We start from the raw sequence: 17726 nt of genomic DNA, 5'->3' as shown, positions 1-17726 counted from the left end.
CCACCGCAATGAGAAGCCCGCGCACCGCAGCAAAGAGCAGCCTCCGCTCGGCACAAAAGAAAGCCCGTGTGCAGCAACAAAGACCCAATGCAACCAAAAATAAATAAATTAATTAATTAATTTTTAAAAAAGACCTATCTGGAGTTCATTTGAGGTCCATTGGTCTTATTTTTTTCCCCACACGGATGGCTAGTTGTGTCAACTTTGAAGATTTTGCTTCTTCCCTAAAACTTGGCTATTTCTATCTTAAACCAAATTCCAACATATTCTTAGGTCTGATTCTGTTCTCTCAACTCACTTTGGTTTATCTATTTATCTGTTTGGGGCTACTACCGCACAGTTCTGATTACCACAGCTTTAGCGTTCATATTGATAGATGGTTGGTTAACCCAATATTTTTTCGGTCCCTTTTCAGTGAAGCAAGTTCACTTTCAGTCATAGCAAAAAAAAAGGACCAATAAGGCATGTCTCTGGCACTCAGCTCCCACCCAAGGCAGTGATGAGAGATTTGCTACAGGGACTAAAACTCATCCTCACAGCCAAAGGACCCTCCTCTCACCAGCCTCTCCTGCTGCCACCCAAATTCTTGTCCCGTCCCTACTCCTCAAAATAAAACTCAGCTGTAGATGGCACACCTGTTTTGGATTAGTTACAATAAATCAGGATCTGTATTTATTTCAGTGGCTGGACAGGTGAAGCCCAAGCTGCATTTATAGCAAGCCAACTAGAAAGCAGAGAAAAATCCAAGTCATGAGGTTTTTTTCCTCTTAGGGCAAAGGGGTTACACTTGACAAGCCCTAAACTTCCTGTTGTTTCCAAAATCCTGTGATTCTTTACAGGAACGCCTCAAGTTGTAGTATTCACACTAGGTCTCATTCTAGTTAAGCCCATGGCTTAAATTCTGCTCAGGAGAATCACTTAGAGAATCACTTAATTAAAGTGATCACTTAATTAAATCACTTAATTAATTAAGAATCACTTAATTAAAGGTGCAGATACAACAAGTCTTGGGTAAAATTCAGAGATCTGTATCTTTAAACAAGCACCTTAGCAGGTGATTCCAGTGCAAATCATCCCGGCCCCCACTTGGAGGCAGTGCCCTGAGGCCTTGGAGCCCCTGAGCAGCAGGCCTTTGTGCCCCCGTAGCACAGGGGAGACTCTGTAACACGTGTCCTGTAATGAGGTAGCCCGATGAAATCAGTTAGTAGGGAATGACATCAGTATAACGTAGATGCTGCATTGGCTCATGGGCAATTTTTCCTAGGCTAAGGGTCCCTGAATAGCTGGAGTAAACTATAGAATCTTGAGCAGGAAAGGGAATAGCCTTTAACTCAGCTTTTGCATTGGCAGCAGGGACCCTTTTTAGTCATATTTTAATAAAATTAAAACTGAAGCCTGGGGGGTGGGGGAGGGATGGACTGAGGAACTGGGGTTGGGAGATGCCAACTATTACACATAGAATGGATAAACAGCAAGGTCCTACTGTATAGCACAGGGAACTATATTCAATCTCTTGTGAGAACTATAATGGGAAAGAATCTGAAAAAAATATAGGTATAACTGAGTCACTTTGCTGTACAGCAGAAATTAACACAACATTATAAATCAATTAGACTTCAATTAAAAAATAAATTAAAAAAAACAAAAAAAAGAAGCCTGCCCCAATGCTCCTAAGAGGCACACTCCAGGCTGGGGTCACTTGAAGGCAGATGGCACCTCCCAGGCCCAGCTTCACAGACGGCTCCACAGAGACCCATTTCTGTTTTCGCATCTCAGCCTCCAGCTGCTCTGACTAAAGGGCTGCCAGCACTTCCACTCAATGACCTTGTGTATGTTTAATCTCTGCTGTGGCGGCCCTCAGGCAACCTGAGCCGCCTCCCTGGGTGGTCCAAGTGAACTTCTTGCATTCATTTTTTGCTTTTGTCTCTAGTTTTTAAATGGCCTGTTTATGAAGTAACCTGCGGGGAATACTATTTTCCCCAGAAGGCCTAATATATTAGCTGTGACTTTGCAGAATGTGAGGTGTTGCGGGAATGCATATACCGCACCAGAGCAGAAACAACTTACACGTGGAGAACGCCCACTACCTTGATTTGAAAACTAGTATTGAATAACCTGGCGCTTTGTTCCTTGGCTAAGACTGCAGAAAATCAGGTGCAAGGGGCTCCAGTATCCTTGAGGGAGCACTTTCATGAGGGGTACAACCTCTCAGGAAAGGTGGCCCTGCTCTGCCGGTGTGGGACCTGGAACCCCCAGGGTGACACTTGCATTCCACTCCCTGAGGGCCTTAGAACCACCAAAATCAGGACCTCTGGGGCTGGGGCTTGGGCACCTGTATATTTAGAAAACCAGGGATGGTTCTAAAGCACAGCTAAGATTCTCAATCTTAGAAGTTCAGAGAATCATTTGGGAGCTTTTAAAACCCTCAGTGCCCAAGCCACACTGCAGACAAATTACATCAGAATCTTGTAGGGGGAGTGAGGGACGGGGGCGGTACTCAGGCATCAGAATGGTTTAAGGTCCCAGGTGGTCCCAGGTGATCCCAGGTACAGCAGGGTTGAGACCATTGCCTTAGGGTCTCAGTGGGAAAGATCTCTTCTTGCAGACCAGGACTTTTGGAACTTCAGTGTGCATTCAAATCTCCTAAGAATTGGGCTAAAATTGCAAATTCTGATTCAGCAAGACTGGGGCAGGGCTTGAGATTTTGCATTCTGCCAAGCTGGTCTGCAGACAAGGTGAGTAGCAAGGCTGTAGGTACTAAGGAGCTTCCGTTGATTTTTTTTTTTTTAACATCGTTATTGGAGTATAATTGCTTTACAATGGTGTGTTAGTTTCTGCTGTATAACAAAGTGAATCAGCTATACATATACATATACCCTCATATCTCTTCCCTCTTGCATCTCCCTCCCTCCCACCCTCCCTATCCCACCCCTCTAGGTGGTCACAAAGCACAGAGCTGATCTCCCTGTGCTATGCGGCTGCTTCCCACTAGCTATCTATTTTACATTTGGTAGTGTATGTATGTCCATGCCACTCTCTCACTTTGTCCCAGCTTACCCTTCCCCCTCCCCATATCCTCAAGTCCATTCTCTAGTAGGTCTGCATCTTTATTCGCGTCCTGCCCCTAGGTTCCTCATGACCATTTTTTTTTTTTAGATTCCATATATATATGTTAGCATACAGTATTTGTTTTTCTCTTTCTGACTTACTTCACTCTGTATGACAGACTCTAGGTCCATCCACCTCACTACAAATAACTCAATTTCGTTTCTTTTTATGGCTGACTAATATTCCATTGTATATATGTGCCATATCTTCTTTATCCATTCATCTGTCGATGGGCGTTTAGGTTGCTTCCATGTCCTGGCTATTGTAAATAGAGCTGCAATGAACATTGTGGTACATGACTCTTTTTGAATGATGGTTTTCTCAGGGTATATGCCCAGTAGTGGGATTGCTGGGTCGTATGGTTGTTCTATTTGTAGTTTTTTCAGGAACCTCCATGCTGTTCTCCATAGTGGCTGTACCAATTCACATTCCCACCAGCAGTGCAGGAGGGTTCCCTTTTCTCCGCACCCCCTCCAGCACTTACCGTTTGCAGAATGTTTCATGATGGCCGTTGATTATTTAATACCGACTGAGAACAACACCTGCAGTGAGCAGTAATCACGCAGGTCCAGGATGGTAACGGGTTTAGGCAGAAGTGGCACAGTGGGCTTTGTGATTAAAAACAAAACAAACGTTTGTGTTACTCCCTGGGTCAGCCGTGGAGTAGTGCTGACAAGAGGCGTGACTGCCACGTTCTGAGAGACGAGTGATTATAAACTTCGGCCCTTTCCATCATCAGCAGAGAGCTGGCTTATCCGCCTTCCTGAGTCAGCGCTAACAGTTGTTATTTGGGGTGATGCATTTTATTATGCAGATGAAGTCGGGTCTCAGATTGTTCTGTCCCAGATATGAAAACTGTATTGCAAGAAGGTTTAGATTATCAGCTTATATTTTCCTATGCTTTAAAAGAATTTTACTGGAGACCTGTGTCTGCCTGTCACTGGGTGGCCATGCACATTTCAAGCTGCCATATACCGTGTTATTACACTGCCCGTCTAGCTACTCGGCTGCACTTAAATGAACTTTCCTACCACATTTGTCACATGAGCCTACACAAGTGACACATTTCTATAGATCTTACTACACACACATACATACACACATACAGAAGCACAAGTAAAACTGGGAAAATCTGAATAAGATCAACAGATGGTATCAATGTCAATGTCTTGGTTGTGAAAATTATGCTACCGTTTTGCCAAATGTTACCATCGGGGGAAGCTGGGCACAGTGTACAGCGCTCTCTCTGTCTCATTTCTTACAACTATATGTGCACGTACAATATCTCATTAAAAAGTTCAATTAAAAAAAGGTATTAAATCCTCTTGTAGCCAGCCAAAAGGAGGCTGATATGGGGAGAAAGGACATATGGATTAAGAAGGTAAATAATAAATTGAAAAATGAAAATACTTATTAAATGTTAACTGCATAATAGGTACTGTGCTGACCATTTAATCCGTACAACACTCTGTGAGGTGGTGGTGGTTGTTATTATTATTGTTATTATTATTATTTTGTTTTAGATGAGGAAACTGGGGCTGGGAGAGCTTAAGTAGTTTTTCCCAGGGCACAGAGTCAGAAAGCAGTAGGGCAGGAACCAAACTCAGGTCCAGAGCTCACCACACTATACAAAGAATGAGGACAAGCATGCTGTTTCTCTGGAAGGAGAAATCATAGTTAGGGATGAGGAAAGTGCTTCAGGGGAAGTACAATTTGAAGGACCTGCACCTTGGCCTTGAAGGAGTAGGTGAGCTGAGCTAGCAACAAGCTGAGTGATGGCGTTCCAGACCAGAAGATGGAAAAAACACATTCTGAGAAAAGTCTTCCTTTTCCAGATAAGGTAGCCAGTGTGTACGTCTGCTTTGCCTCTCAGAGGTAAATAGAAGCAATATTGTGGAAGGTCTTGAATGCTAGGGGGATGTGGTAAGATCTTCCTGGATCTAGTTAGCAATCTGTGAGAGCTGATAAGCCACCAACAAGGCCAAGGTTGTATCTGAATTACCAGCATTCACAAGGAAGCCGAATGCAAAGTGTGGTCAGTTTAGCATAAACCAATCCATCCCCAGGGCCAGAAGAGCAATGGGTAGCAATTTCCTAGTGGAAAGGTGGTATATGAGGGGAACCAAGGAATGTACTTATGACAATGAAGGCCATAAAGTAGTTGAGACCAATGATTATTAGAATCATACATGACTATACCTGGAATTCACAGCAAAAGCAGTTCTAAGAGGGAAGTTTATAGCAATACAATCTTACCTCAGGAAACAAAAGTCTCAAACAACCTAGCCTTACACCTAAAGCAACTAGAGAAAGAAGAACAAACAAAACCTAAAGTTAGTAGAAGGAAAGGAATCATAAAGATCAGAGCAGAAATAAATAAAATAGAGATGAAGAAAACAATAGCAAAGATGAGTGAAACTAAAAGCTGGTTCTTTGAGAAGATACACAAAATAGACAAACCTTTAGCCAGACTCATCAAGAAAAAAAGGGAGAGGACTCAATCTAGTTATCTAGTACCATATGGCTATTTACTCATTCAATTATTGAGTGCCTATTACGTGACCAGTACTATTCCAAGGACTTGGGATATTTCAGTGAACAAAACAGTGACCAAACTCACTACCATCATGGAGCTCACCCTTTATGCTGATTCCTGGTCAGGAAGATTCTTAACTATCAGAACCTAAGAATACATTTCCATACCGTACACTTGAGTTCCCATGATCCCAAAGAGCAATGCAAATCTCTCTGGGGTGAAGCTGGGCAGCTATGCAGAAGGACAGACACAGTACTTCTGATTTAAGAGTGAGGATGATCTTACCCCAGTGTGGCTACAGGGAAACTTAAGAGGGGCAGACTGGCCGGCCCTGCCTCTGAGTTGGATCAAGAAAGCAAGATCAGAACCAAGGTGAACGATTGGCAGTGTGACCCTTGAAGATGATTCAAGTTAGCCTGGGGTACCCTTTCCGTTTTCCACTCCCAAACTGGGATTAATTTAGGAATCTTCCATAAATGTAGAGCAACTGGGGGCTTTTCAGTCTTAGCCTGGGTAAGTACTATTTCAAGACAAATCAGAACAAGATGCTTTGCCTTGTTAGAGTGGGAAAGGAAGACAGCAAGTAAGGACTCCTGGATTCAGTTTAGTCTACACGTTTGCCTTGTTCTTGTAACGTAGAATTAGAGATATGGAATTTTTCTCAGCATGCTAAAAGCAATACACAGATGAAGAGAAAATACTAAAAGATAAGATGCTGGTCACTGTTTCTACTGCTAGTCACCTTCAAGGAAGTGAATCAGGCAAGAGTCAGGAGAGGGCAAATTTATTAATGTTACCTTCAACCAAGGATTTTTAACCATTTCAAATTTTAAGTTCCCACGAGCCTCAGATGTCTGAGAATAAATATTTTAAATGTCTTTTGACTTAGTTATGGAAAGATTCACCAATCTTGGGCTGGGTTTTTTTTTTTTTTTAGCAATATTATAAAAAATTTGATTTAGTTCCCAATGACCCCCTAATGCTTTGGTGTCACATTTGCAATGATATTTAGCCATTTCCTGTAAATGTGGCTATGCTGCGTACATGTGTAAGAAATACAGACATCTCCTACAGTTAGAGAGTAACTTTTTGCATGGGTAAAAGAAATCTGCACTCCCTATGCCACTATACCTGTGGCAGAACGTTCCTGCTTTAGTTAAGGGTCAATAAATGCCACAGGTACAGAGACCCTATTTCTAACTTGGGGCTACACGGAACTACTTAATATATAGCTTCTACTCACATTGTCCCTTGAGTGAGAGGTCGACTCTGCTACTGTGAACAGCAGAGTGAGAAATGGCCCCTCTATCTGCAGAATGCAAGCTTTCTAAAAATTCATGTTCAGTGTCCTGAGATAATTGCCTTGGTCATGTGTGAAACCACAGGTGGGACCTTGAGCTGATAGCTGGCAAGGTAGGTGTGCATCCATGAATGTGTGACTGTGTGAGCAAGAGTCCCATTAGAAGTTTGGCACAGACAAGAGTGTCCCAGGGACCGCCCCTTCTATTTCACTGCGTTGCCAGGAAACAAGTGAGCTTCCTGGTCCCCAGGGCTCTCCATCTCAGAATTCAGGATGACAAAGGGGGCTCCTTCCTTGAGCGCCTCTCAACTTTTGGCAGCTGAGGGAGCTAGGCATTGCCTCCCACAGTGATGGGTCTAAAACTAACATTGTCAATAGCCCCCTCTCCTTCACTTACTTTTTTTGGGCCACTTTGCTCCCCCCTTCCCCTTGCTCCACACTCAACCTTTAATAATTGAAGTAATTTGCCCAGTGAAACGCTCAACATGGATAAACGACTGTGAAAAGGCACTTAGCTGAGTCAGGAAGAGCATTTTATGAGTAGAAAGGGAAATGCTATAGTTATTGACATGGAAAAATTTACATTATAACTTAATTTTGTATTACTTTTTGGCCAAACCGCCTCCATAAACTCCTCTTGGGCATGAATCTGTGGTCATTGGTGTGTTAAACAATGAAAAAGGATAAAGCTGGCACTCCTGCAAAGAAGTAAATTATAGATGTGACCTTTACACAGCTAATTTGGCCCGTGGAACAGAACAATTTGCTCAGGAAAAAACTACCCTGGATCTGGAGATTTTTAGATTTTTTAGGCTATTTTATGACTGGGTCTTTAGAAATCAATATATTTTTTACTTTTACACAAAGGGAGTTCAATAACTTTGAATGCATTTGGGAATACTTAATTTTCTTTGGAGTATATCTAGTCTTCTATAAAAACAATACTAGGTCCCAACCACAAAGTTGGGAGAAGGGAGAACAGAGGCTGAGTAAAAACAATTGATAAATAACTTTTCTTAGGTATTTATTTCCAAAAACTAAATCTTGGTCATAGCATAGCATCAGTTCAAAGCCCATTTGGAACCCTTTAAAATTATAAATATAATAAGTTCATATATCAAGCATAACATATTTGTACATTAATTATTCCCATTAATTCAACTGCATCTTTTTCAAATACACCCCCACATCAGTAATAGAGTAAAACTTTTTTTTTTTGGCTTCCTGTTGTGTTTTCTTAGCCTCTTTAATACTTTGTGGTCTAAGAAAAATAAAATAAAACAGACATTCATTCAAAAACCTACTCTGATTTTTGAGCACAGCAAAATCTACTTTCTCCAGCATCAAGTGAATTCTGCAAATCATTTAGACACACAGAAATCTTTCATCCATACTACGAATTCTGATAAAAGCCAGCACTTACCAGTTTTCAAACTGCCCCAAAACATTACTAAAAAGAATGTTTTGGTTGTTTTTTTTTTTACAAGCTACACCCAAAACATTTGCTTAAAAACTTTCTAAATAGTGACATTGCCTGGTAAAACACATGCAGTGACAAAATATCAAATTTCTTTTTCCAGCTGTCCAGAATCCTATTAGTGCCTCTTACTTCTATCTGTCTTTTGCTATAATTAGGATGGCTTAGGGTTTATCTGGGCCTTTATTCAAAACCAGATTTCCTTCCCAGCAGCAGCCTCTGTCATTCACAAGTACCCTGATGGTACTGGAAGAACCATTTTGATGTACATTGTGGAACTGCAATTGTGAATGTGAAGGGAAGGGACATACACACACGTGCACACGCACAAATACATTTTCGCTTATAATTTTTTAAAAGAGGAGTCTTACCTGAGGATGATCTCTCCAGTCTGGAATCCTGCTTGTTTCAAGTACGTTTTTAACCCACACTCCTTCTCCCTGCAAGTCCAAGTTCCCTTCTTTGGAGAGTGAGCTTGGTGGAGTCTGCAGGATTTTTGCTTCTTGCTCTGCTTGGGTTGGAATAGCACAGCCTCCTGCATGGAACTGGGAATTCAAACCAGTCGCTTCTGCTTTGGCATGGGAACTCTCTCTTTTGTCACTTGGGGTTAATGGGTGCTTAACAGGTCCTCTGGGATACAGGCGATTCAGGGAGGCTTCTGTTGCCCTTTCTTCCAGGTTGGGGTTCAGCTTCTTGGCTTTTCCCTTAATCCCCGGTCGCCTCGTCCTGGCAGGTTTCTCTGAGCCCGTCCGGCTCAATAAGTCTTTTCCACCTACTCTTTTCTCAGCCACAGTCTCCAAACACTGGTTCATCCCTGATTTTCCTAACTCACCAGATAAGTGCTTCCTCTCTCTCTCTGTTACTGCTTTATCCATGTTTAGCAGATTGTCACTGGCAAATTCCTTTCCTGCCTGGTGGCCGTCTCTGGTTTCCCCTTGAATTCCTGGATAGCCATCTTCAGTAGCTTCAGGAGCAGTGGGTGGTTTACATCTCCCCTGGTCTGTCACCATAGACGTTCCATCCTGGTGAGGTCCCACAGGCAGGGTCATCCCTGTCTGCGGGGATGAGGCACTGTGCATGGAGGCTAGGCTGCTCTGTACCTCCACTTCTTGGGATGGTGAGTGATAACCACAGAGGCCAGCGGTGGCATCCATAGGCCCAGTGTCATCTGACACCAGAGGCTCACAGCCCATTTCACTGAGGAAATGCTCACATCCACCCAGGCAACACTCACTGAATTCCATCTCTTCGTCATCGCTTTCTAATAAAAAAACACGCTCAGTCCCCTGCAGGTCCCTTTGCCAAATTGCATTAGAGTGATCTGTCATGACGTCGGAACATTCCAGATACTCCAGGTCATTGTCTGAAAACTCCTCGGCGTAGGTTAGGGTTATCTCTGAGCAGAGTTCATAATCACTGTCAAAGTCTGTGCTGGAAGCCGGGCAGCTGACAGGCTTGTTGCTCGTGGCCCTGTCACCTGGGGAAGTGGATGAGGCTGCCTCCATCAGCGGTAGGCTAAAGCTGATGTATTTCTGTACTGTGGGATTTTGATGACTAGAGTTGAAGACTTCTTCATTAGGGCCATTAGTGTCTAAGGCACCATCCATTAACCTTGACAGTTTGGAATGCACTGTCCTGTGGCCACACACATCTTGTTTATAGGGAATATTACTTGAATTAGAACAAAGCAACCCCTCTGCAACGTCCTCTGTGTTATCGGGATCACGAGCCTCTTCAGTTTGCCTCATGTCTTTAACATCCAAGGGATTTTCAGAACTGGATGTACCAAGGTCATTATCAGCCAATAGCTGGAGTGAACACACACCATTGAATTTGGAGGAGGGGGAGTCAGCTGATGCGGGAGGACCCGAGGCAATACTTTCTTCTTCCTTATAGGATGCTCCTTCTCATCAATTTGATGTGTGCTTTCCTGCTCATAGGTCTCATGTTTGCAAACTGTGTTCCTGTCATCTTTCGGGTTAAGAGAGAGCTGTTGATTCTCTGACGGACACTCCGCTTCCGTGGATTGAAGATCCACTTCAATGGATCTTCACTGCAGAGCAGCAGATCATCCCCAAACAGTTTTTAGCAGAGATTTGATAAATAGCAGCGTCATTTTGGGTACGGCTAGGATGAAGAGAAGATACAGGTAAGTTTGCATGCCTACATTTCTTGCCTCATGGCACACACAGAAAATGACCATGGTTTTCCTGCACACTCAAGGAGATCTGTGGTTCCCCTAGGAAGGGGTTTGTGGTCAGAGGCAACTGGCTGAGATGCTCAGCAGTTTCCCTTAAGACTCTTCACGATCTTACCCCAAACTGAAAATGCTATGAATTACTCAGATGAATGGAGAAACGTTTTATATTCTAGTTTCGTCTTCTCTCCTTTTATTTTAAGTCATTCTATGTTATGGGAGTTTGAAAAAGCATTACTTTCTGGAGTAAGGTATTATACACAAATAACTAAAGTACTCTAACTCCTGTAGTGGAATAGTATAAGCAGTAACTCTTTTTTAAGACCATGCTAAGAAGGCATGGTTCTTGCCAGGAGGCTGTATAGATGATACCATACTAGGACTATGTGTATGAAGCATAGTGCCATTTCCTCTTTAATTTAACATGATTCTAAAGCCTAAATCACAGCCATGAACCCCTCTGGTTGGAAACCAATGTCCACATGCCATCCTGACCAAGACCCGCCAGGTGTTTGGCTTTGGCCCAGCAGGGAAGAAACCGAATCCTGGATCACACCAAGCCTGCTCTCCCTCCCTGCTCCACGAGGGATGGTGCTCGGTGGCTCCTCCCTTTCTTGACTGGAGCCACATGGAGCCTGGAGCCTGACCTGCTTTGCTGACCTTTACCATTAAGACCCTTATCCAGGCTCTGCAGTCCCAATAAAAACTTGTTATACTTGCTTTATATTTGCATTCTTATTTATCTCATCTGACCTCATTGTAATTGTAACACTGCTGATCTCACGCTATGTATTATCCAGCTCAGAGGCAACCACTTTCAGAAGGCAGGAGCTGAGGGTCTGGCTCAGACTTAGAGATGATGCTCAGATCTTTACTGACTGGTGCATGTAAAAGATGCACAAATATCTAACCCAGGAGGGTCAGTGTTAGACGCTTACAGCTATGGGACACCGTCTTCCTTATCCTCTCTCTTCCTTACTGGAGGGACCTCATTGTCTCCTGAGCTCATGTGCTCGTAAGCCCTCAGTCGTTGGATGCCTGCTCACATAGGCCTCATTTTCAGAAATCATAGACTGATTCCAATTTTATTAATACCTTGTTTCTTTTGGTAACTTGGTTCCCAAGTAGAAGACATTCAGGGGTGGCCGAGGTTGGCCAAGCCTGACCCAAAGCTAATCTCTGGATTTGCCCTGACCAACAGCCTGGGGAGACTAAAATTTAGGGCAAATTTCCAGGGGAAACAGTACCTGCTCCTGTCTATTTCACAAAGTTATTCTGAGGTTCAAATGAAAAAAAAAAAATCAATGTGAAGGGACTTTGTAAAGCAGAAATTTTATGCCACATGTACTCTGTAAGAATGTAAAAGTGCTAAAATGATAATTACGTGATGTGAGAGAGGTATTAGCTAACACTACTATGGTAGTCATATTGCAATATAAACGTATCAAATCAATATATTGTACACCTTCAACTTACACAGTGTTGTAGGTCAAACATAACTTAATAAAAAAAAAAAAGAAAGGATGAGGCAGTGCTAAGACCAGGTTATCGCTGGTTCTCAAGAAGTATGCAGAAGAATTATCAGGGAACTCCATTCAAAATTCTTGAATCAGAATCTGAGTAAAGGGCCTAAGAATTTACTTTTCAAGTTCCCAGATGCATTCTGCTACAAATTGTCCTTGATCCACCCTCATCCTCATCACCATTAATTAGGCTTAGGTCTCTTCAATTAAAGCTGAGGGAGGCATGAAGAGAAAATGATTTTGCATGAGTTTCACATTGCCCACGTCATTCCCTTCATGCCTCTTTTTGATTAGCTCTTGGAGATCTGGCCTCAGTCGAGAGCTTACAAGGGGTGTAAAACAGCACCATGGGCTACTAGGAAATCCCAAGTAATTGTGACTTCCTGATTTATCCAGGCCATGGTCCCTCTGCTGGACAAACCAGTTATCCTGAAGTTACTATAACTTGCGTGGGAAGAAGGAAAAGGAAGAGAGGAAAATAAGACCAAGAGGCACAAAGGACCAGGTAAGAAAGCAATAAAGGAGGAAATAGAGATGATTCTCCAGAATCAAGGATGGGAAACGAAACAAAGTTGAGAAAAATATGGAGAAGATAAATGAATTAAATATACTTAACTTCTGAATGACCATATTAACAGGTCGGGAAATGTTATGATTTAGTAATGTGGGACTTAATGGAACGTGTGTTTTAGCTGATATAAGATTTACAAGTCATCCTGAGTACATTAAAGAGGAAAAGGAACTGGATTAAGTATAATTAACTTCTCACTGGCTAATGAGTGCCTTTGAGAGAGTTATGGTTTGCGGTTGGCATGCCCTAATAATTATCTCTAAACATCCTAACAAGGAGGTGGAGAAAATGGGGCAAGGAACCCAGCCTTTGCTGAATACCTCCTCTATTATACAGTGTGCTAGCTGCTCCCTGTCTGCAAAACTGAGGCTCCAAGGAGCCATTTCCCCAAAGTGACAAAGTAGGTAAGTGGTGGAGCTCGGATAGGAAACCAGAGCCTCTGACTCTGTTGCTTGGCTCTGTGAATCCTGTTAGAAAACGGACATTCAGAGAAGGGAAATGATAGCGTGTAGAGAGAGATCATATTTGCAAATAAAATCTTTCTATTCTAAGTTTTCATCTTGATGGGTCAACTGACAACAAGAGTATGAACCAATATGATGGTAAGAGCTGAAGAAGGGTCAGGGAGACGGGGGAGACATCATGTCCAGCCCTAAAATGACTAAAAATCTACCGGGGGGAGATACTGCAAATTTCTCAGAGGATTTTGTGGGTCAGTTCTGTGCCAAGCTGTATGGTGCAGTCCAGGAGGACAAAGGGAGTTCAAAAAAGGGACTTCAGTGGTACCTGCTGAAATGGTATGAACGTAGCATCGGGGTTTAGAATCTTTGCAAGATGCTGGCAGAGTGTGCCCCACAGTGATTTGACAGGAATGCAAAACCATCCTGGAAGAATTTCCCTGAACAATTAATTGCATTCTCTCCTTGCATACCTTTCCTTTTGCCTGAAGGAGACAGCAGCCTTCTTCCACTTTGCTGTGAAAATCTTGCCTGAATACTCTAGGTTCTTTCTAAGTTAAACATTTCCATATCAGAGAAAAAGGGATGCATGTGACCTTAAGTAGATGGAGCTTCTTCTGAGCTTGAACCTTCTGGAATTAGCCTAAACCAGAGGTTCTCAAACATTTTGGCAGCAGGACCCCTTCAAACCCTCAAAAATAATTGAACACTCAAAGAACGTTTGTTTATGGAGGTTATATCCATCAATGTTGGCCATATTAAAATTAAAACTGAGAAAAATCAAAAACATTTGTTTATCCCTTCAAAAATAACAAAAATTAACTCATTACATGTTTGCATAAATAACATATTTTTATGAAAAATACCCATATTTTTCCAAAACAAAGTAAAATTGGAAGAGTGGTACTGCTTTACATTTTTTCATGTGGCTTAATAGGAAACAGCTGGATTTTTGTATCTGCTTCTGTTTTCAGTGTGATACACCACATTGTTTGGGTCGAAGTATTATGAGGAAAATCTGTCCTCACACAGATATGTAGTTGGAAAAGGAAGCAGTATTCTAATGGTCTTTTCATATGATTGCAGATAACCTCTTTGATACTACACAAAGATTAGTTGCAATGTGGAATCTGAAACCATACCAGTGAATTTTTCATACTTGTTACATAGAATCCATTGGTCTGCATTGTATTTTACATACCTCTCTAACCCATGTATGATTTTGTAACATCACGTATTAGTCATTTGGAAAAACTTGGTTCATAAATCTCCAAATATTAATATGGTTCAATATACAATATTTTTAAGATTCCCATTCCTTAATATTACTACTGATTGTATAAGAACAATTTTGAACTATTGGGAAACTATCAAGCTTATAACAAAGGATACAAGTTTTCCAAATTTCTAAATTAAGAAAATAATATAAATATTCACTTATCATAATGACGTAAGTCAATTCTGTGCTAAATGGCATGGTAGAGGTGGAAGATGGAGGGCATCAGCAAAAACTGTGAAATAAGGACGCCTGGAAGTTTCCTCCTTTATAAAAGCAACAAGAACACTGGCGAAATTTGTCTGAATCAACTTTTTCAGAGCTCTAAACGTCAGCCAAAGGCCATGTAGGTAGCATTTATTCAACAAAAAATGGCTGAATCTCAGTAAGAACAGTGAGTTTTTTGCAGTTTAACTTGCCCTAGTCCTCTCCCCCCATCCCTAGTTCCATAGTAGTCTCGGGAACCAAGAGCCCACAATCACAGTGAAAATTAGCAGCCTGGCAGCCACTGAAGGAAGCAGAATGGGGTTGGAGCAACTCCAAAGCCCCATTCCCAGGGAATCATCACGATTTGACCTGTCTCGTGCTTTCCTGGAAGACCTCACTCATGAGACTGTCTTTCTGTGACCTGATTCAGAGCTCACCCAGCATGAACAATATTTTCCCTGAGGGCATTTGTCCAAAAAATTCAGAGGCGATAATTTAACATCATGGCTGCCTGCAGCAGTGGGTAACAATCGTGGCAAACAATGGGCTAACCCAAACGTTGACCTGGGAAGGAGGAGCCTGGTTTCCATCCATGCTGGGGTGGAGGTGGGGTGGCAGGAGGCGGGGAGGGGCGCTAATTCTAGAAGTTCCTTGGGATCGCACCAACTTAGGATGGTTTTGTGCCTTGTGAGCAAGTGTTATAAATGTGAGTGAGAACTAAGAGCCTAGGACAAGTATCCATAGGACTAATAACGCTATAAAATAAGAACATGAAGACAGGGGTTGGGGAACAGAATGTAACAAGTGCAATTAAAGACATGGAATCATTTTTTTCTTTAGCTACCAGTGCAAAAGACCTATCCAAACGGATATGCTTTTATTTTATTTCTTTAAACATCTTCATTGGAGTATAATTGCTTTACAATGGTGTGTTAGTTTCTGCTTTATAACAAAGTGAATCAGTTATACATATACACATATATCCCCATATCCCCTCCCTCTTGAGTCTCCCTCCCACCCTCCCTATCCCACCCCTCTAGGTGGTCACAAAGCACCGAGCTGATCTCCCTGTGCTATGTGGCTGCTTCCCACTAGCTATCTGTTTTACATTTGGTAGTGTATATATGTCCATGCCACTCTCTCACTTCGTCCCACCTCACCCTTCCCCCTCCCCATGTCCTCAAGTCCATTCTCTAGTAGGTCTGTGTCTTTATTCCCATCTTGCCGGATACACTTTTAAATCCCTATACTTCAGTCACCATCAGCATCACCATCACCGGCATCATCCCCTAAGGGTGTTGTGTTTTCAAATGCATTATTTCATCCATTTATTTATTCATGATTCCACTGGCACAAATAAAATAAGTTACTACTCCCCATGTGGACTGAAAAGATTAGCCCAGCTCCTGTCGCTGTTCCTTTCCCCTCTTGTCTCCTGGAGGTCATTTGCCTGCTCCCCAGAAAACTCTCCCAACAATGTTAAAATTGCTGACGCTCAAACTGTGCAATCTGGCCAGGAGCCCTGAAGACAGAGTTCATAGGAGTGGAAGCTGAAACTACTGGCTAGAGGTAAGATTTGGAATCCTCTCTGAATTTCAGATATTATTCTATTTTATTACGTATTCCACCTTCCAGTGGAAGAAAACAAGATCTGGGAACAAGCAGTCTGCAGTGTCTCCCCGCCCCCTCCCTGAGCCATGCCTGGCCGTGCAGCATGAAAGGGAGATGCTGGGCTCAATAAATGCTTACATGATGACATCCTCGTCCTCTATGCAGTCATAGCACCTGGTGAGGGTCATAATATTTTCTGACACTAAGTGTCTGTATTTTATGACTTGCCTAACTGCTGCTATCCATTTTATAAATTGACTTATTCAGAATAACTAAAGGAATAAGCAAGCCCCTTATATGCCCCAAAGCTATATTTATTATACAGATGGAAGAATTCCAACACTAGAAACACACAGAATTTCTTGAAATTTTCCATAAGCAGCTGGACATATTTCAAACCTGATGAGGAGATTCCTTGTACATGTACCAATTTATTTAGTTATTTATCCGACAGATGTACTGAGCCGCACACCTGGAGAGCTGAAGGGGTCCTTTGGGCTGTGCTGCTCCAGGGACTGCCTACCTCCCACCCACTCTGCCCACCGCGTCCCCTCTTTTGCTCTGTATCACAGAGCTGGCCCCTGGAGGCTGCATCTCCCCAGCTCCCAGGACCACCAGCTTTCTGCTGCATTTGACCAAAAGAAGGCAGGAGATGGGAGGGTGGGAAGACATGAGAAGCCAGCTTCAGGTGGCATTTCTAGCAGGCATTTTTACCCTCCTGTATCTCCAGGTCCTACAGGACAGGCCCATCTGGAACTGGTAGCCCTGCCGCCTCCCTTTGTCTCTGCAGATAGGAGATGGTGGCTTCCTGCTGATGCTAATCTCTGGGGGACCTCACTGCCCAATATCAGCAAAAGTCCTTAAAAATATTAGCCAGCCGAATCCACAATATTTAGAAAAATGTATACATTCTAAATAAGTGAGGTTATCTGAGAAGAACAAGGCTGGATCAACACTCAAAAATCAATGAATACGGGGACTTCCAGATATGGCAGAGGAAGAAGTTAGTAAATCCCCTTTTCCAATAGCAGCTATGAAACTGGACAAAACTGTCAAAAACCATATTAGGTTCAAGAAATTGATCAAAAGGAAAACAAATGCAAAACAAATTTGCAGCTAAGGATTTTAGCTGCAAATTCCCCTAATAAAAATGAACAGGGGCTTCCCTGGTGGCGCAGTGGTTCAGAGTCCGCCTGCCGATGCAGGGGACACAGGTTCGTGCCCCGGTCCGGGAGGATCCCACATGCCGCGGAGCGGCTGGGCCCGTGAGCCATGGCTGCTGAGCCTGCGCGTCCGGAGCCTGTGCTCTGCAACGGGAGAGGCCACAGCAGTGAGAGGCCCGCGTACCGCAAAAAAAAAAAAAAAATGAACAGTATTATAAGATCTCTGTCCTCACTATACTACACCACTACTAGCACACACACACACACACACACACACACACACACACACACACACACAC

General features: G+C 42.8%; 1 protein-coding gene across 2 annotated transcripts in view; it reads right to left on the bottom strand.

Moving 5' to 3' along the window:
* Positions 1 to 10533, bottom strand: part of ALPK2 (alpha kinase 2) — an 87704-nt gene extending 77171 nt beyond the window's left edge. For both annotated transcript variants that reach the window (XR_003792841.1, XM_029218741.1), the window contains exon 1: positions 8793 to 10533. Coding sequence is in view for 1 of the 2 variants with exons in the window: in XM_029218741.1 (XP_029074574.1) it covers positions 8793 to 10169 (1377 nt within the window). In the remaining variant the exon portion in view is untranslated. The remainder of the gene's footprint in view (positions 1 to 8792) is intronic.
* Positions 10534 to 17726: the final 7193 nt, after the last annotated feature.

This window comes from Monodon monoceros, unplaced genomic scaffold, assembly GCF_005190385.1.
Source record: "Monodon monoceros isolate NGI ecotype Baffin Bay Population unplaced genomic scaffold, NGI_Narwhal_1 Super_Scaffold_1, whole genome shotgun sequence".
Lineage (NCBI taxonomy): Eukaryota > Metazoa > Chordata > Mammalia > Artiodactyla > Monodontidae > Monodon > Monodon monoceros.
The sequence above is the reverse complement of the archived record's forward strand: the minus strand, read 5'-3'. Positions and strand labels throughout refer to the sequence as shown.